Source organism: Misgurnus anguillicaudatus, chromosome 18 (assembly GCF_027580225.2).
Source record: "Misgurnus anguillicaudatus chromosome 18, ASM2758022v2, whole genome shotgun sequence".
Classification (NCBI taxonomy): Eukaryota; Metazoa; Chordata; class Actinopteri; order Cypriniformes; family Cobitidae; genus Misgurnus; species Misgurnus anguillicaudatus.
Genome location: NC_073354.2, coordinates 9,379,727 through 9,400,834, shown reverse-complemented (window position 1 = coordinate 9,400,834; position 21,108 = coordinate 9,379,727). Strand labels below are relative to the sequence as shown.

At 41.5% G+C, this 21,108-nt stretch overlaps 1 protein-coding gene across 3 annotated transcripts; it reads left to right on the top strand.

Moving 5' to 3' along the window:
* Window positions 1-542: 542 nt before the first annotated feature.
* Window positions 543-20,931, top strand: LOC129429246 (NACHT, LRR and PYD domains-containing protein 1 homolog). Of its 3 annotated transcripts, XM_073855830.1 has the most exons (11): window positions 543-881; window positions 5,547-5,801; window positions 7,431-7,472; window positions 7,570-9,259; window positions 9,437-9,520; window positions 9,617-9,784; window positions 13,541-13,621; window positions 13,774-13,920; window positions 14,028-14,186; window positions 19,665-19,787; window positions 19,882-20,931. In XM_073855830.1, exons 1-11 carry the CDS (start codon window positions 863-865, stop codon window positions 20,006-20,008), a joined length of 2,895 nt encoding a protein of 964 aa, XP_073711931.1. In that variant the 5' UTR covers window positions 543-862; the 3' UTR covers window positions 20,009-20,931. The 3 variants fall into 3 exon arrangements, with proteins under 3 accessions (XP_073711931.1, XP_073711932.1, XP_073711933.1); XM_073855831.1 differs by lacking the exons at window positions 13,774-13,920; window positions 14,028-14,186; XM_073855832.1 differs by lacking the exons at window positions 13,541-13,621; window positions 13,774-13,920; window positions 14,028-14,186.
* Window positions 20,932-21,108: the final 177 nt, after the last annotated feature.

Genomic DNA, 21,108 nt, shown 5'->3' with positions numbered 1-21,108 from the left:
CTCCACATGTGGACCAGACAAAAACACTCAAATCTGCAAGCATTTAGGGGTGGTTCTAGCTTGTATAATGGATTAGGCAAACCCCTCTTTCAGCACCCCTAACCAACCCATACGCACACTCGCCAGTAAAAATTCACTTTGCCAGGCTGGAAGGACTTAATTCCATTCAATCTTACATTTCATCTTGGTGGTAAAAAAAATTATTGCCACAAAAATATTGGGAAATCTTAAGTGTTGCTATTTGATCCATAAGCCTTGTATTTGGAAACAAAGATGAGATTTTTAAGTTAAACACATACTTAAATAATTACACAAAAAAAATGTGGTGTTATTTTAAAGTCTGACTTTAGCACAACAGCTTTTTCCCATTTAGACGCGTTTTCATGAGTTTTCGCTGATTTCACACTGTACTCAAATGCTGCCGCTCTCTTTTGCCACTCAGTGGGCGTAACCGCAGTCATTTTCGCCGAAGGTGACGTCACGTGCATACTTTGAGTTTGAGCAGAGCGCTAAAGATTCTCAATCAACTGAGAGGCGTAACCTAGACATCCTCATTCCTGATGTCCCGGAAAACCTCCGGTACAAGATCGCCAAGCGGGATTCGGAGATCTATAATAATAGTTCAGGAGATGAAACCAAGCGGCCTTCTGGGTTTTATTCGTCTTTAATGTGTTTTAATAAGAGAGGGTTATTTGAGCTACCTCGAGTCAACTCGTGGGTGTAGCCTACTGTACTTTTGTTTTTATCGGACAGCTGTGTTTTCCCGATGGTCCAATGTTATAAAACATGCGGTCTTTATGTCAAGATGGATGGATGATTTCAGACAACTTTCCAAGACGCTTGCAGACGTTTATAAGACATCATGGAGCATGACGAAATTCGTAAGTAGGCCTACATACAGTAACAACATTTTTATTAAAACATTAATACTTTTAAATAAACGAAGTGGCAGTACAATGATTTAAAGGTCACACAATGCAGGGACCACTTATGTTTTTTGGCGTCACACTACTGCTTCTTTCATTGTCATGTACTGGATGACTAACGTTACGTTTTCTCCAGAAGTAAACTAATAAGCCAAGTTCAACTCATATGTGTCATGTTCCCTTATTTGAAAACACATTTTGTAGAATTAATATAACAATTATAACAGTTTCTGCATTTGTAAAAAAGAATTTAATTTAATTTACCAAAGAGTTTGGTTCCAAAACCAGATAACTCAGTTTAAAAAAAAATCCAAAACATGTTTATTATTAGGTTATAATGTTTTTTTGTTTTGTTTTATGTAGTTATCTGGTTTTGGAACCAAACTCTGTGGTTAATGTTTAAATAGTTAAAAGTTCAAATAAAATGCAATTGATGATTTGACATTTTATTTTTTTAATAATCTCTAGGCGAGTCTGCCAATATTTATATGAAAGTAAAAAAGGCAAATGAAAAAAAGAAACTGCAAATACATTTTAAAAGGCTCACACAATAATAATGACAAAAATCTAATTAAAGTGTAAAGTTAAGTTTAAATTTTATGTTCTCCTTTATTTCTTGGTTTTCGATTTAACTTTCAAGTTTACTTGTTTGCAAATTAAATGTTAATCAGTGGGTGGGGCTTACTTTATTGCTCGTGAAATTGTCTAGCGAGTTATTGCTCGATTTAGCAACTTTTAGACTAATTTAGTGATGTTTTTTACAAAAGCGACCAAAGACAAATCTAGCAACCTATACACTGCAAAAAATTATGTGTTAATTTTTTACACATTGTGTGTGTCATGCCATTTAAGGCGTTATTTCATGTTAAGACAAATGAAAGGGACAACACAAGTTGTGTTAAAAACAGTGATGGGAGTAACGCGTTAAAATGTATTCTGTTACTGTAATTCCACTACTTTTAGCAGTAATAAACATGTAACGAAGTATTTGTTTTATCAAGTAACGCAGTTACAATTAGTGAAATTTAAATGAGTTGGTTACTCACATTGTTAGTTCATGGACAACACATTAACATACCTTCTGTGTATTTATTGTGCCGCCCCCCATGGTCCTGCGACGTTCGATCAGAAATGTCTTGTCTGCAGGTGTTCATTTATCACAAAATAGAGTAACGTGAGTCACCAACTAGGTTAAATTTCACTAATTGTAACTGCGTGACTTGATATAAAAAAAATACTTCGTTACATGTTTATTACCGCTAAAAGTAGTAAAATTACAGTAACAGAATTAATTGTAACCTGTTACTCCCATCACTGTTTTTAACACAACTTGTGTTGTCCCTTTCATTTATTTTAACATGAATTAACGCATTAAATGGCATGACACACACAATGTGCAAAAAATTAACACATCATTTTTTGCAGTGTAGCTTCACATGTGTACATGTGTTACCTACTGCCAAACAAGTATGAAGTCTTGCATATGCATCTAAAAATATAAATACTTATATACATTGAATACCTCATACATTTAAAAAAAATGAAATAAAATACAACACAGATGTATGTTTATACTCTCAAGTCATCTCTCAAATACACAAACACAGGTTGCTTTTAAACACCAAAAAACACATTTACTTTGCCTTTCTATAATGAACCATGGCTATTTTTTCTAAAGAAAAAAAAAAGATATCATTTAGGCAATTAAACATTGAAAAATATATAACCACATTCATGAAATATTACAGTGTTGCAGTATGTATGTAAATATAGGATAGGCAGTTTCATACAGGTGTCACGGTACGTGTAAACCGGATAATGGAAAAATAACAGAAGACGAACCCAAACGCAAGATGTACAAAAAATATAACTATTTATTAAACTGAAACTGAAACACCCACGAGGGGGTAAAACGGAAAGGAATAAAACAATGTGATGAAACACAAATGAATGGAACAGATACACAGGAACCATAACACTGGGAATATACAACAAACATCAAACATCAAACAACGCACGCACACCACACAGAGAACACAAGGGCATTATAAAGACACCACATCAATGGGGAACAGGTGAACATAATTAATCACTTAAGACATGATTACATAAGGGAGTAGGGTAAAAGTGACAAGACACTGGGAATACGTGTTACACAGATATGATGTGAATACACACGTATTCCCACATAAAACACTGCTGCCCTGGTCCTGCCCTCTGGATAATAACCAAGGTCAGGCAAGACCATGACAGCCACAAAACACTGGGAACACGTGTCACACAGATATGATGTGAACACACGTGTTCCCACGTACACACACTGCTACCCTGACCTTGCCCACAGAACATAGACCTGATCTACACTAAGGTCTGGCAAGATCACGACAGCAACAAGACACCGGGGACATGTGGCAGCCACACACAGAATGTGATCCCACATGTCCCCACACAGAACATGATACTGCCACGGTCCTGTCAGATGCACTCAGACCTACATCTAGCACGGATGTCTGACAGGACCATGACAGTACCCCCCACTTAAAAGACGGATACAAGACGTCACAAACAAAAACAAACAAAAACATTAAACACGAGGAACGAAAGACTGCACAACAGAAGACAACCACGACAACATTACAACGAACAACAGAGGTAAACAAACATAGGTGACAAAAGGATTAGGGTGATTTAACAAAAACAAAATATGATGAAGGGGTGGTGGGGCAAAAACAGGGGAAACAAAATGTCCAAAGTTATGAAACTTAACGTCCCGCGGCTGAAAAGCCGCCTGGTGACGTGTCCCCGGCTGCGCCGGCGGGTGACGTGTCTCCGACTGCGCCGGCGAGTGACGTGTCTCCGGCTGCGGGTGACGTGTCCCCGGCTGCGCCGGCTGGTGACGTGTCTCCGGCTGCACCGGCGGATGACGTGTCTCCGGCTGCACCGGCGGATGACGTGTCTCCGGCTGCACCGGCGGATGACGTGTCTCCGGCTGCACCGGCGGATGACGTGTCTCCGGCTGCACCGGCGGATGACGTGTCTCCGGCTGCACCGGCGGATGACGTGTCTCCGGCTGCACCGGCGGATGACGTGTCTCCGGCTGCACCGGCGGATGACGTGTCTCCGGCTGCACCGGCGGATGACGTGTCTCCGGCTGCACCGGCGGATGACGTGTCTCCGGCTGCACCGGCGGATGACGTGTCTCCGGCTGCACCGGCGGATGACGTGTCTCCGGCTGCACCGGCGGATGACGTGTCTCCGGCTGCACCGGCGGATGACGTGTCTCCGGCTGCACCGGCGGATGACGTGTCTCCGGCTGCACCGGCGGATGACGTGTCTCCGGCTGCACCGGCGGATGACGTGTCTCCGGCTGCACCGGCGGATGACGGGTCTCCGGCTGCACCGGCGGATGACGGGTCTCCGGCTGCGCCGGTTCCGAGGCCCTCTTCGTCCTTCTCCTCCTCCCCCTCGACGCAGGGAGAGCAGGTCCAAGACTGGCCCCGGGAGTAGTCTCCAACCCCGGGGAGACAGGAGTCGATCCCTCTAGCCGGATAGCCCCGGTCCTAATGGCCCTCAAGCTGGCCTGCGTCTGGCGGGATCCAAACGATCCGGTCGGTCGCCGCCTGGCATTACCTTCGGGCCCGCATACGAGTGGGTCATAACACTCGTACCCCGACTCGTATGCGGGGCGGGATCTCCTTCCCCGTATCGCCAGGCGGCTGCCAGCAAACATCTCGCTGGGTTCTGTTGGGTGCGTGCGTTATGTCACGGTACGTGTAAACCGGATAATGGAAAAATAACAGAAGACGAACCCAAACGCAAGATGTACAAAAAATATAACTATTTATTAAACTGAAACTGAAACACCCACGAGGGGGTAAAACGGAAAGGAATAAAACAATGTGATGAAACACAAATGAATGGAACAGATACACAGGAACCATAACACTGGGAATATACAACAAACATCAAACATCAAACAACGCACGCACACCACACAGAGAACACAAGGGCATTATAAAGACACCACATCAATGGGGAACAGGTGAACATAATTAATCACTTAAGACATGATTACATAAGGGAGTAGGGTAAAAGTGACAAGACACTGGGAACACGTGTTACACAGATATGATGTTAATACACACGTATTCCCACATAAAACACTGCTGCCCTGGTCCTGCCCTCTGGATAATAACCAAGGTCAGGCAAGACCATGACAGCCACAAAACACTGGGAACACGTGTCACACAGATATGATGTGAACACACGTGTTCCCACGTACACACACTGCTACCCTGACCTTGCCCACAGAACATAGACCTGATCTACACTAAGGTCTGGCAAGATCACGACAGCAACAAGACACCGGGGACATGTGGCAGCCACACACAGAATGTGATCCCACATGTCCCCACACAGAACATGATACTGCCACGGTCCTGTCAGATGCACTCAGACCTACATCTAGCACGGATGTCTGACAGGACCATGACAACAGGAGTCTCTTGCTCCTCTCTATTCACCAAAGGGTCCATGGTCTGTAAAAGGTTGAAGAGCTCTGTGCTTTACTGTTTGACTTTCTGATCTGTTATAATAAACGTCTGGTTATCTCTCCGCCAGGTGCTCAGTTTGTGGACAGTCACTGGGCGAAACTCGTTCAGAGGGTTGACACAGCGGTGATGCCAATAGTGGATGAGCTTTTGTCAAATAAAGGAATGCTCGGATATGAGGCATACTGCAATATCAAATCAGCAGACACCAACCAAAACAAAATGAGAGAGCTGCATGGAGTCTTGAACTCCGGTGGAAATAAGATTAAATCTGCCTTTTATTCTGGACTGGAAAAGCATGCAGCACTTCTGCTTAGAGATCTGAGTAAGAGCACTTTTTTTTACATCAAAAACCAAGTTTTACACGTGACAATCTCATAATGCCACTAGAGTTGGTTTAAGGCTAAAGTTCTATCTACAGTACTTGAATGGGGGGAAGACAGATAGCTCTAAAATTGCTGGTTAAAATTGCAGTTAATCGAGATGTTTCTGACCAACACTTAAACCTGGCATCATCTAAACCATAACTTTAGCTTGTTAGCCTCAAATTGTGGTGAAACCAGCTATTTCGAGGTAGCTACTGTACATGTGCGCAGGTTGGCAATCGCCTCATGTGTCTCTGTAATCACATGTTAAGTCATGACAGTAAGGAATACTGTTTTCGAGTCCAAGACTCCATTCATTTCAATACAGGATATTATTTAAACTGTTGTTTATAAGCTCTTATTCATATTACACATGCTCTTGTCAATCACCACATCCTCCTGTCGACCCTCATGGCTATGGGTGTCTCTGACACAGCGCTTCTATGGTTCAAGTCGTACCTCTCAGGGAGGTCATTTCGGGTATCCTGGAGAGGTAACATCTCCAAACCTCAACATCTCGATACCGGGGTGCCTCAAGGCTCTGTGCTTGGACCGCTGCTCTTTTCGATATACATGACATCCCTGGGCTCTGTCATTCGAAAACATGGCTTTTCCTACTACTGCTATGCAGATGACACTCCACCCCACTTGTCGTTTCAACCTGATGATCCCACGGTGTCTGCCCGCATCTCAGCATGCCTGAGTGACATCTCACTCTGGATGAAGGATCACCATCTCCAGCTTAAACTTGCGAAGACAGAACTGCTTGTCATATCATCTAAACCAAAGATTCAGCACAACCTTTCCATTCAGCTAGGTTCCTCGACCATAACGCCTTCCAGGATGGCCAAAAACCTGGGAGTGGTCATTGATGATCAGCTTAGCTTCACGGAGCATGTTGCCAGCACCGCTCACTCTTGTAGATTCATCCTTTACAATATTAGGAAAATTAGACATTTCCTAAATGAGCACATTGTGTACCCTCTCGATCCCGGTGCTCTGCCACTGAGCGACGGCTTTGTTGCTATCTCAAAAAGGGAAAAAAACATTAGCACGTACCTTCTCAGGAGCTGTTCCACAATTGTGGAATGATCTGCCGGTCGTAACACGATCTGCGACCCCATCCCAATATGAATATGAACTAAAATGCACTTTTAACATACTATCTCTGTATTAAAAATGTATTTAGTTAACACTTTCATACAAAGATGGGTTTAAGATTAATACAAGTGGAACCTACCTAAATACATTTTTTAAGTAGACTTTTAGCACATTTTAGTTAATATTTATGGTGTCTCAAAATAGCACAAATAAGTACACTTAGATGATCTTAAGAACATCTTAAGAAGTACTAAAGATTAATTTTTAGTATATTAAGTACAAAATTAGTGTTTACGCACTTTTAAGTACACTATGAAAGTTTACTACTTTTTCACCTGGGGAAGAAAAGAAAATCATACAGGCCATGAGGGTAAATAAATGATGAGAGGTTTTCTTTATTTTTGGGTAAACTATTCCTTTATTATTTATTATGTAGGACTTATAAATATATACTGTATGTCAAATATGTTCTGTTAAAACCTTCACAGGTTCCAACTCACCAACTACCGAGGGTCATGAAGAAAGCTTAGGTGAGTGGTTATCTCAACTTCTTTACATTTTTATGCTACCAATACAAAAGTAGCCCATATGTCTGTTTCTCTTTAACGAGTTTACTGTATTTAACAGATAAATATAAAGAGTGGATCCAGAGAGAATATAAGTATGTGACGGAGTATAACTCCCTGCCTGGAGAACAAGTGCTCATATGTGAGCGCTACACGCAGCCTCTGATCATAATGAGACACAGAGAGAAGGAAGAGAGGACAGAAGAGTTGCGCTTGATGGGAAAGAGTTTCCAGCAGCTTATAATCTCTGAGAATAATGCAGAGAAGGACAGGACTGTCCTGGATGCGCTCTTCAGCGTGGATAATAAAGGGATCTGTCCTGATGCTGTCATACTTCAAGGGAACTCCGGGAAAGGCAAATCCTTCACTGCACAAAAGATCATGTGTGATTGGGCATCGGGGCATCTCGACTTTGATTGCATATTTCACTTGAAATGCAAGGAGCTGAACCAGATATCCGAAGAGCAGAGTTTGGTGGAGATCTTGAGCATCAACTCTAACTTAACATCAGATCAAATTTTCCAGATGCTGCAGAAGTCACCAAAAAGAGTGCTTGTCCTCATCGATGGATTTGATGAACTTAAATTTTCATTAAGTGACACGTCAAATAAGTCAACACCCAAAAATCTGTGTGAAAAAGCACAACCTGAAGCTACACTGAGAGGCCTGCTAAATGGTTGCATTTTGCCTAAGGCCTTATTGCTGGTCACCACCAGATCCACAGCTGCAAAGAATTTGATAGATCTGCTGAAGAAACCTCAACGTTTCACTGAGATTTTAGGTTTCTCGGAGATGGAGGTGAAGGAGTACTTCCAGAAGTTTTATCAGGACGAGAAACTCTTCAAAAAGGCTTATGAGTCTGTAAAAGCAAATGAAATCCTGTTCACTGCCTGCTCCATTCCTGTTATCTGTTGGATCATTTGCACAGTGATCAGAGAAAGATTGAATAAAGGTACAGATATAGCAAGACATCTAGAAACAACCACGTCTATATACCTTGACTTTGTGTCCATCCTACTGCAGCATCACTGTCAGGGTTTGAATGAGTCTGTCCCGACCTTACTAAAGGGTCTGGGTCAGCTGGCAGAGAAAGGGATGCTGAAAAAACAAGTTTTGTTCGATGAGAAAACTGTGAAGGAAACACTTTCAGACCCTGGGAGCAGTCTGTTCCTGACCAAGTCCCTTTTTAAGAAACGAACCCGACAGGAAACGATGTACAGCTTTATGCATCTCAGCTTTCAGGAGTTTTTTACCGCTCTGTACTACATCTCACTCGATGAAAAAGAGTGTCTTAGTAAATTAAAACAGCAAAGCTGTGATGTCCAAGATAAAAATTTTCCACTAAAGATTGGCCTTCCTAAATTAGATTTTTCTGTGATTCAGTTCCTCTGTGGTCTCTGCAATGAAGAAGTGAGCTGCTTGCTCAAGGAAACTTACAATGTATCTGTCCCACCTTCTGTCCAAGCACATTTAAAGGAATTAATCCTTGAAATCAGCTCAAATAGAAATTATGAATTGTTGCCTGTCATCTTGCACTGCCTCTATGAGCTTCACGAGAAGGACTTCGTGCAGAAAGCTGTTAACCCCTGGCAGAAAATTAAGATGGTCAGGAAACGTGTGAGCAGGACTGACTGCTGGGCTTTAGTGTATTGTCTGGAGTTTTGTCCTCACGTCAAAAGCCTGATGCTCAATTTTGCAGCAGAAGAATTGAAGTTGCTTCAGCATGTGCTCTGCAGGACACCAAACCTAAAGTGAGTATAAAAGACTAAGAAACAAACACAGATGTTTACATTTATTTTGACTTCAGACAAATGACAGATCTGATTTGTTCCTATACAGAAGTTTACTGTAAAAAATCGTCTCCGGCGGTGATAACAGTCAAAGTTGGATAATCTGTGATATTTGATGGTCTGTTTTTGTTTTTGTAGGCTGATGGTCCAAAGCCTGGCAGATACGGATGTTTGTGATATGATTTCAGCTCTTGGAGAAGGAAAGCTACTGGGAGAGTTGCTGTAAAGATGTTTATGATAAGAAGAGAGCTTATAAAGCATCTAATATTTATGATGTTTGTTACAATGATAAATCTGTATATGTTTGTGATTTTACAGACTGTACGGTGACAGTCTTTCAAATCAAAGTCTGCAGCAGATTCTTCATGCTCTACAGAAACAGAAGACTGTGGGTATTGTTAATATTCCATTAAAGAACATCTCAGCTGACACGGCCCTCATCCTGACAGACTTCCTGCAGAGCACTGAAAACTGGGAGGAGATCAGGTAACCACTACAAATCATCTTAGTCTGCATCTTTAATTATAAATTAATATACACTCACCTAAAGGATTATTAGGAACACCATACTAATACTGTGTTTGACCCCCTTTCGCCTTCAGAACTGCCTTAATTCTATGTGGCATTGATTTAACAAGGTGCTGAAAGCATTCTTCAGAAATGTTGGCCCATATTGATAGGATAGCATCTTGCAATTGATGGAGATTTGTTGGATGCACATCCAGGGCACGAAGCTCCCGTTCCACCACATCCCAAAGATGCTCTATTGGGTTGAGATCTGGTGACTGTGAGGGCCATTTTAGTACAATGAACTCATTATCATGTTCAAGAAACCAATCTGAAATGATTCAAGCTTTGTGACATGGTGCATTATTCTGCTGGAAGTAACCATCAGAAGATGGATACATGGTGGTCATAAAGGGATGGACATAGTCAGAAACAATGCTCAGGTAGGCCGTGGCATTTAAATGATGCCCAATTGGCACTAAGGAGCCTAAAGTGTGCCAAGAAAACATCCCCCACACAATTACACCACCACCACTAGCCTGCACAGTGGTAACAAGGCATGATGGATCCATGTTCTCATTCTGTTTACCCCAAATTCTGACTCTACCATCTGAATGTCTCAACAGAAATCGAGACTCATCAGACCAGGCAACATTTTTCCAGTCTTCAATTGTCCAATTTTGGTGAGCTTGTGCAAAATGTAGCCTCTTTTTCCTATTTGTAGTGGAAATAAGTGGTACCCGGTGGGGTCTTCTGCTGTTGTAGTCCATTCACCTCAAGGTTGTGCGTGTTGTGGCTTCACAAATGCTTTGCTGCATACATCAGTTATAACGAGTGGTTATTTCAGTCAAAGTTGCTCTTCTATCAGCTTGAATCAGTCGACCCATTCTTCTCTGACCTTTAGCAACAAGGCATTTTTGCCCACAGGACTGCCACATACTGGATGTTTTTCCCTTTTAACACCATTCTTTGTAACCCCTAGAAATGGTTGTGCGTGGAAATCCCAGTAACTAAGCAGATTGTGAAATACTCAGACCGGCCCGTCTGGCACCAACAACCATGCCAAGGCTCAAAATTGCTTAAATCACCTTTCTTTTCCATTCTGACATTTAGTTTGCAGTTCAGGATACTAGCCGTTTCTCAATGTCAAGGAAGGATCCTCGGAAGCTAGAATTTCGAGGATGCTACGTCATCAACGTCCGTCGAAGAACTGTTCCAATGTCGAGGATCCTCGAAATTTCAGCCAAGGACTGAGTCCTTCGTTCGAGAAATATCCCATATACAGGAAAGGATGCAAATTTGTATCCTTCGCGCTCTTCACGCGATGAAATCACCCACAATCCTATGCGCGCAGCACCGAAAGCACACCTTTCAATCACGCAATGACGTAATGACGTGCACTTGCTAGCCTGTTCCATTTAACATGTTCTCCGAATGCTTAAAAGGAGCCTTGCCTAGCCTCTGAAGGAAGTGACTTGTAAGGACTAGTCCTGCCAAGGAAGTATCCTTGACATTGAGAAACGGCTATTGTCTTGACCAGGACCACACCCCTAAATGCATTGAAGCAACTGCCATGTGATTGGTTGATTAGGTAATTGCATTAATGAGAAATTGAACAGGTGTTCCTAATAATCCTTTAGGTGAGTGTATGTTACCTGGGCTGACGAATTAAGTCAGAATGTGCACGGTCTAATTTTCAGCTAGAGTAAAAAAGTCAATTTTGGTTGAAATTGAGGTTTTCATAAAAGTGAGTACATAAAGCCCTCGGCTAGCAATCCTAATTCTGTAAATAGTCATTAAACATCTAAAGTGATCTTTACTTGTACGTTTTCTGAGAGGTGTACCATTCTAAATGCGTAATCTATGTTTCCATGCACTTGCACATCTGATATTTGGATTCTGTTTTAAAACATGCAGGAATTAGAAAAAAGGGCAGGACCTGATTGATGTTAAAAGAGTTATTAACTCTTTCACCGCCATTGACGAGTTATCTTGTCAAAAACAAAATTCCTTTTCAAAAATGCAATTATTTCAGCTTTTTGCTCGAAGTTTGGTATTTTTGAAGAAACCTACCCATATTTAAGAAGTTATAAAAATCAAATGAAGATAGAATTAAACGTTTTTCCTCGCTTTGTTTGTTTGAAAGCAGAGCGTCTGTTTTTTCATTTAATATGTAGGTTCAGAAGAAGAAAATAGAAGAAAATTTTCCTGGAAGACATTTTGTGAAAATCACAAAAAATGCTGGCGGGCAACTTTTTTTTTTAAAAAAAGGCTTTTAAAAATATTCACGTGGTCGGAGCCGATGCTGTAGTGGGCAGCGCTCCGACATATGGTGCACACGCACTTCCGGCGACCCGAGTTCGAATCCCGGCTCGAGGTCCTTTGCCGATCCCATACCCCTCTCTCCACCCTCTACTTTCCTGTCGTCTCTCAAAAAAAAAAAAACTACTTTCTATCAATAAAGGCAAAATGACCCAAAAAAAATTTATTAAAAAAAATATATATATTCACGTGAATATTTGGTTAACTGTTGGGAAAAAATATCTGATGTGTAACTATTTAATCCTACAGTAGATCTTAAAGCTGTCTGTCTCAATGTCAGTCAAACAATAGGTATGATGACAAAATTTTCAAAAACCCTAAAGCTCAAAATGTATCACATGACTAGACAGAACAGACATTCTCATTTACAAAGATACCTGGATTGTAAAAATCCATTGAGGATTGAGAAAGTTATCATATTGTTTATATTTGAATCAGTGGAAAAAGTTATACATGTATATTGATGTCAATGGAAGGTGTGTGACCGAAAATGCTGCTTATTCACATGTTTTTGCTTATAACTTTCTCATTTTAACAAATATTTTCATGAAATTTTAACTGAATGTAGAATTTTGATAGTTGTTTCAAATTAAACTATGAACATTTACTGTTTTAGTCAGAATGGGCATGAAACTTTAGTTGGAATGGGCATCAGACCCATGGTTTTTAAAACAATGCCTGCAGTGGACGTTCATGTAGATTACCATGTTTCAGTACCAAGATAAAAGATATATATTGTGTTCCACCTACGTTTCATTAGTGCCCAGAGTTTAGTGGAAGCACACCGACTGGTTGAAAGTGACACAAATTTTCAAACAGTTGCTGTAAACTAAAAACACCTCCGGGTTGAAAGCTCAAAATATCAAACGCTTCCGGTGGTCGGACTTGACGTATTTATGTAGTGAAAACATACTACAACCATCAGATTTTATGCCTAAGAATTTCTATGTGCATGCCCGCGATGTCAGCATTGCTACAAACAATAAAAGAAAAAGTTGAACATATATCTATAGATATTGTTTTTGACTTTGTATTTGCTAAATCTATTTGTTTTACATTGATTTTAAGGTATGGATGCAGTGATGTTTTGTTTTTGAATCCTCAAAAACATGATTTTTCACAAATGACTTTGCTGACTCTTTCAACTTCAAACAGGTGTAGCTCTGTCATTTTTTATTAGATTCCAACAAATCATACTTTTTAAAAGTTTTTTTAATGGGAATGCCAAAATATAAATAACTCGTTTTTGAGAACGTGCTCATTCTGAATCATTTTGCGAGCACAGGTCATATTTAATCACCTCATTAGTAAATAACATCATCACTGATTTGTCTATTGCCAGGTGATAAACAGCTAATATTTATTATATGTGCATTCATATTTAGATATTAAATGATTGACTCTGTTTGGCAGATTACATACAAGAGCTGATTGCAGTGATACGGAGAGTTTCTGCTCAGATTTCATTCTAAATAACCAAGATGGAGAGATTAGGTACTGATCTCTATCACACTTGTATCTTAATTTTTATTTGATTCTGTGTTTGGTCTTGTTTATAAGAAATCACTACTAAATACTTACACTATTGCTGTAAAACCTATTCATTCATAAGTGTAGTAATAATAATAAGGTCCCTTGACCTGCAGATTGAACGTGGAGAGGTGTTGTTTAAGCCCACAGAATGCACAATTGCTGCCTAAAATCAACCTGACATATCCACGCTCGGAGATGTCCAGCTTTGATCTGAAGAGCTTTTTACAGGCCTTCCACAATATGAACTACTCATCCGAACAGTATGTTTGTAAAATTAAAAACATGTAGAACTAGTATGTATTTAGATTACATTAGAGGTTTATAGTATAGAGCTGATGTCTCTCTATCTCTTTCTCTGTGTCTGTAGAAGTGACGGCTTTGAAAAGCAGATAAAAGCTCTGTGGTACCCACTGTCCTCTTTGTCTTCGTTAAATGTGTTAATTATTTTTGCTCCCGTTCTGACCGAGAAATGGGCCTCTGAAATCCTCTACTTCATTCAGTCTTGCAGCAGTCTGCAGAAGCTCCGGTAAGGATTGTGTGTGTTTGTGTTTGTGTGTGGGGGGGAGCAGGCCACAACGTAATGATGTTTTATTAACAAGGTTCGTGAGGAGCACGTTCAGATAATTAAACACAGGTGGAAGCACTCAGCAATCAACCTAAGAGGGTACAAATAGACTCAGCCTGGCGCTCACCAAAACGCCGATACCAATCTTCACCACCCACATCCTTCTCCAGCTTCCTCCTACCGCTCGGCTGTCCCAACGATCCCTCCTATTGGGAAATGGACCGTAGCCTGACTGAGGCAAGCACTGAGTAACTCAGACCTTCAAGCTCCGAGGAAGATGAACAAAGCGGAGCTGTACTCTCTGTATGTCTCCCTTCAGCCGACTCCCAAGACGACTCACAAGCAGAGCAAAGCCCGCAGGGCTCAAAAATCGCCTGCCCAATCACCATCGTTGTCTTCTCGCTCAGGACGCAGCTCGCTCCAGCTGTCGAGTCGGCGCAGCAACAGGCCCTCAGCTAGCCTGGGCAAAGCTCCAGATTTCGCCATGGCAGGTCCATTATCACCGGCCGACGATGCTCAGCCCTCCACCTCTGCCAGCGCTACATGCAGACGGGCCCAGAAGCCTCTCCACAGCCGCACAGTTCTATTCTCCCGCTGTTCATAACCCTTTTCCTTTTCAGTGGCCTCCAGCTCCAGCGGCAAACACTAGCGCGAAGCTATCGCCGCTAGCACCACAGATACGACAAGGGCAACAATTCTACCCAACAGGTTACAACCCCGCCCATTTCCAAGGGCCTGCAGCTGCAGCAACCCAAACAAGTCTGGCTCCGCCTCCGCTTGCAGCCCAAGCACACAGCGAGTTCAATCATTCCTTACATCCTCATACTAACATTCCTTTTCATCTTCCAACAGGTCTTCCAATCACAAGGGCACCGCCGTCATTTGCAGCCCCGGATTTTACCCTTCCCAGTTCTACTATACAAAATAAATCACCATATTCTCTTTTTACAGCCACTCCGATGCCTGTTCCATCCAACGCAGTTGCTATGGAACCCCCACCAGTTTCCCAATCCATCAGAGCGCAGATCCTCCAGGGGCGAATGTAGATTTATCTTCTCTGTTGTCTCTCCTCCCCGCAGCTGAACCAGAACGCCGAGTGGATTGCGGCGAATTCTCAGTTACCCTAAAAAAACACAAACACACACTCATCTCGCGTCCTTTCATTTTCCGAATTTTCAATCGCTTTTTCACGTTTCACCGAAATTATCTGTGCAGCCTTCTCCCATAGGCGGCGCGAACTGAACGATTATCAAGCAATCATTGCCGAACTCGCGCTGTCCTATGGGGGCGGGCATTTCTACACATACCACAAACTTTTTTCAGCCAAAAGTGCCGTGTGAGTCGCACAGTGGAACCAATGCACATACTGGGGTGCTCTCGACTCAGATCTCCACAACAGAGTGTTTCTAGGCTGCAAAAATATTACCTGCGCAGTTTGCAGGTCAGTGGCGCACCCAACCGCATCATGCCCTCAGGTCAACCCTTCCTCTCCCCCCTTCGAGGAAAAAAGTCACAGTAAAAGTCTACCAGCTATGTGCCGCGATCCGCAACCACCAGAGCTACACAGGACTCTGCTTTCGACGAAAGCACGCAGCCCTGTAATCATTTTAATGCAGGCAAATGCCAAAGATTGCGCTGCCGGTACTTGCACATTTGTAGTTTTTGTGGCGGCGCCCATGCTCGCATTGTATGTCCAGTTTTCAAGTCTGTCAATAAAAAATCTAAACAGTATTGGGAGACTCCTGTGAATATTTCACGCATGCGTTTCGAATTGGCTCATCACCCGGATGCCGAATTCACTGATTACCTGCTTTCAGGTCTAAAAAACGGCTTTAAACCCGGCTTAGAATGTCCGCTGTCCCAAAACATCATATGTAATAATCTCCAATCCGCCCTTATAGAACCCGAAGTCGTAGACAAACTAATCAAAAAAAGAAGTTGAGTCAGGCTTCATGATCGGTCCGTTCGATAATATTGGTATGGCATTTAACACCCATTAAACACTACATATAAACATTCAGTATAAAAGGAAGTCTTAATGAAGGGGAGGGGCTAAAGCTAGGGCCACACCAAAAGATTTTTTTCATCTTATCAGATTTTCAAAATGTGAGAGACTACAAACATGATGAAAAAAATCAACGATTTAACACTTTTTTTCTTATAATGTGTGGCGTGCCGCTATGTGGTCATGATAGCACACCGCGCACCATCAGATCAACTTCACAAACAATGCGAGTCTCCACCAAGACTCTCCGCAGAGATCTTGCGATGTCTCTCGCGGCCAAACGGGACTTCACACTAAACAAACATGGCGAACAACGGACAAAGAAATAGCATGAAATGGACTGTTTTTTTACATCTCTGATGTCCATCTCACTTTGGACTGTGCTTGCTGCGTCATGGCTGTAGTTGTTACGGTTTCGTCTTTCAGCAACATGTATTCTGATTGGGTATCATTGCGTTTCACGTGACCATCTGTGTATGTGCGTTTGTTCACCCCACACAACCAGATTTCTGATTTGCCATCGAACCGGCCCCAACATGCTTCTGAGCAGGTTTAGAGGTTTAGACACTTCCTAATACACCGTGCAATGCAGGGAAATCTGATAAGATAATCGGTGCTAGTCTTGCGTAGCCAGACCTTCAATATTGAAGGTCTGGTGTTTTTCGCTGCTTTTTCTGGACAAAGCCCGCCCACAAGCTGTTTGACCGACATGTCAAACAACCAATCACAGTTTGTTTCGTCTAGCGTTACATTTCCGACTACCCTACCCACACAAACGAGCCGGCTGGCAACAAGTCAGTAATGGAATAACCAGCCAATCGAATAGCATCTAAATAAACAACATTACTCACCATAGAACAATGGTGTGCACTTCATCAACAGCTACAGTACACCAATGAGACGCTCCCGTTAAACGTCTGTTTGAAGCATATCTCTTCACTTTTAACACATACAAGCAATTCAGGAGAACCAAACTTTTTGACTCCACTAACTGCCTTAAGCAAAACTCTTGGACGTCTTTTGGAGAGTCTATGCCGCGAACTTTGCATATTTTTGAGAATTCAATGTTTAGCTGATCATGATAACTGCTCATTATTATTCACGTGAACACGACTGATTCTCTTCCTCAATGGAAAGTCAGAGCTTTGTTTTCCAGGGACCGAAACTAATCGCGACACTCGCGTCTCCTGGAAATCCAGTTTATATTAACAAATCAAAGACGACTTTGACAAAATCCCAGGATGTCCTTCAAAAAAGAGTAGGGGTGTGCCCCGGCATACTGGCCAAACTTGCCCGTTGCCCTACTAATCATCCCTCATTCTAATTGGCATTCTAATCTCCTCTCCACTAATAAGCTGGTGTGTGGTGGGCGTTCTGGCACAATATGGCTGCCGTCGCATCATCCAGGTGGATGCTGCACATTGGTGGTGGTTGAGGAGATTCCCCCATTCATATGTAAAGCACTTTGAGTGCTACAGAAAAGCTCTATATAAATGTAACAAATTATTATAAAGACCGCGGCCAACCCGCACTTGCAAATCGCACTGATATTATAAACCTTTAACTGTTTCCAGACAAAGCATGGACACAAACAAGTACAGGACCATTTTAAAAAGCAGCTGTCTATCAGCCTGTACGGAATCGAGTCAAAACACTGGCTTTTAGACCCGCAGTCTGCCTGTGCCATTCAACCCTAACCTGTTATGTTAATTATATGTTAATAGTAATCCAACCGTTACATCAAATCAGTAGCAGTTCAAGCATGTGTGGAAACCCCCTTTACCCTGGGTGAGCACCCCTCAAAAACCCCACCATCATTTTTGTAAGATAATGTAGCAGTGTATAAATTGATGTTCTTGGATGTTTTTTTGTGTTTAGCCCTATTCGGACGGGATTAGTTTTACAGGGGGACCTCTGTCAGAGGTCCTCTGAGAAATTTAATCCCGTCCGAATGCAAATGTCTGTGTTTGCCCGCAATATCTTTTGAAAACGCGGTTCATTTCGTGTTTTGGCCAACGTGATCTGCCGTAAGGTCTTACTAATGCTCGTATATTGTATTTCCTGAGTCCCATTCATTCAGATATGAATGTTTTTTCGCATTCGGCAAAATAGAATAATTAAATCAAGACGAGCTGAATATCATACACTGTTAAGACTGGCCACTGTAATATCAGTAACGTTATAAGAAACTTGTTCAAAGTTGTTCAACTCCGGAATGGTAATGTTAATTAATAAAGATATTACATTTTAGTAATCATTATTTCTTCATTTCTTTGTGTTTATTATAAGCAGACAGTTATATAAAACTCGTAGGCTAACGCTACTTTAGTAGGATTTGTATATTTTATTTTGATTTGTTAAAATTAAATTAATAAATTACATGTTCTGTCATAATTTTACATTTAAAGCAAAATATTAAACATTACAAACACGCGTATCCAGAGCACGTGCTACTGCAACGCCCAAATGCATGAAACAGACACCATCTCTGGAATAGCCTGCATCATTTTAATACCGTCCGAATCGGTACATAATCACAGACGTCCTGGGGGACACGTTGAAACTCAAACGTCGTTTGGAAAACTAATCCCGTCCGAATAGTGTTTTTGGATGTGTAAGGCGTGAGCATCGGCCTACTGGTGCTCGGTTGAATAAAGTCTTCAGCAGGAGTTTTGTTAAACGAGTGTCTGTGCATTTCTCTTGGATGTTACAATATTTTTTAACAACACATGTATTTGATCCAGTAGTATACATGTAACTGAACTCATAGGAGAGAGTGAGATCTTCTGAGAGTGAGAGAAAATTATTAAAAGCACAGCTCCTTGGCCCTGTGTAACTAAAATAGCTGTGTTACGTTGTACCCCGCTCACCCCTATGGTATGTATGATTTGTGTGTGTGTGTGTGCGTGCGTGCGTGCGTGCGTGCGTGCGTGCGTGTGTGTGTGTGTAAAAGAGCAAAAACAAAATCAAAATCACAGTCTTATTTCATTAAGTGATTCTTGATGGTTAAAGGAACAGTATGTAAGAAATTTATATCAATTAATCATAAAATGGCCCTGATATGTCACTAGACATTAAGAAATAATTTTCATTTCAAGTACTTATATCACTGACAACAGTGGTCCGGCCAGGATATTGTCATTTGAAAAGTGGAGTTGCAGCCCTCAACTGATGTTTATGTTGTCATTTTGTGTATTGTCCACCAGTTATGTGATTGCAGTACCAGTTTTAGCCACCAGTTGTGTGATTGCAGTACCAGTTTTAGCCACAAGTTTTGTGATTGCAATACCAGTTTTGGCCACAATCCTACATACTGTTCCTTTAAGTGAAATACGACACACGTTGATTGGACTACTTTATAAAATAACACTATATTTTAGCGGTTACAGTGTTTACAGAATGACTCAATAATCTACTGAACTTTTGTTTTAAAGTTTTGATGCTGTTTGGAACTCTCGTGGTGCAGTGGAACTCACCGGTCTGTTAATGGAGAAGGGAATCAGATTACTGAAGGAGAAGTTTCCTAAATCTCAAAAGTGTACTGTACAACTTAACGGGTGTGTATTTTCACATATCTCTCAGGTTTTCAACATATTTTATCCCAAAGCTATCCAGTACAGAAGTGGTGATGTGTGTTGTGTTTCTGTGAAGGTTCAGATGCAGTAAATCCACTGAATGCCGCACTTATCCGACAGAGCAGATCAGAACAGTTGGCTGCAACCAGAGGGTGACCATCATGATCAGAGGGGACAAGTATATAGAAGAAAAACTGAAATGAGGACTGAAAACAAATGTGAACTGCTCTGGGCCTCCCACGACACTGTTTTCTACCGGCTGGCTATTGAAACGGAAGTCTCACACAAAAAAGGGAAATACATCACATCACTTACTTCCGCGTTCGAAGATAATGTGGATAGGGAGCACGGCTGGCCTGACTGCAAGGAAAACATGATCAAATACCATTAGATAACTGCAGAATACAATACTGTGCATTATTTATCATCAAATCTCATTACATTCTAAAAATGGCTGGGTTATTTTTGACCCATAATGGATAAATATTGGACAGAACACATGCTGGGTTAAAATGACCCAATGTTGTTGTTATGCAACCATGGGGTATAATAACCCAGCAGTTGGGTTAAAACAACCCAGACATTTTTGTGAGTGTAGTCTCTGTGTCCTCATTATTAGTTCTAACATTTATGGTGTTCATAAAAAAACGGCATGAAGAAACATATGTTTGCCTTTTACATTGTCGTCTTGAAAATTTATCCCGGATGGAGGATACCACATGCTGTGATTTTGGCAAAGTGTTAATTATGAGTCTAAATAACAAGTGCTACGGTGGTGAGCCTTGTGTGTAATGCTGCATGATTGCACTGTTGGAGGATAACATCAATCGTGTGGATTTATTGGCGGGTCGCATTACAGCTTACGAAAGAACAATTTGGATGCCAGTCTCATTAGTGAATCAGCATTCATGGGGTGATTTGCATTGACTATTTATGGTTAAAAATGGGCGTGTATGGGGGGATATGAGGCTGATTCACGTAGGCACACGTGCAGGTGATCTGAATCTATAATTCAGATACTGAGACTGATTAATATTCAGATATTAATAAGAAATTGTTCCCTCGTATTTTATTTACTTGCGTTTCATGTAAAACATTTCTTGTGTTTTCTTCAGTATTTTTTTTTTAAGAAAGTGATCATCACAATTGTCACAACTGTGCCAAGATGAGGCCTAAAATAGTGTGAATAAGAGACTGCCACGAAAAGATTTTATTATTAATGAACTCCTATAAACTGAGACAAATCAAAGCTTTTGTACATTTGCACACAATTTTCAACGCTCTTAGTTTTTTCTGTATGCAG

Bases quoted from the DNA above. Each gene is read 5' to 3' on its own strand.
- LOC129429246 (XM_073855830.1), top strand. The intron at 5,802-7,430 runs GTAAGAGCACTT...AAACCTTCACAG, and splicing joins ACTTCTGCTTAGAGATCTGA to GTTCCAACTCACCAACTACC. The intron at 9,785-13,540 runs GTAACCACTACA...TCTGTTTGGCAG, and splicing joins GAAAACTGGGAGGAGATCAG to ATTACATACAAGAGCTGATT.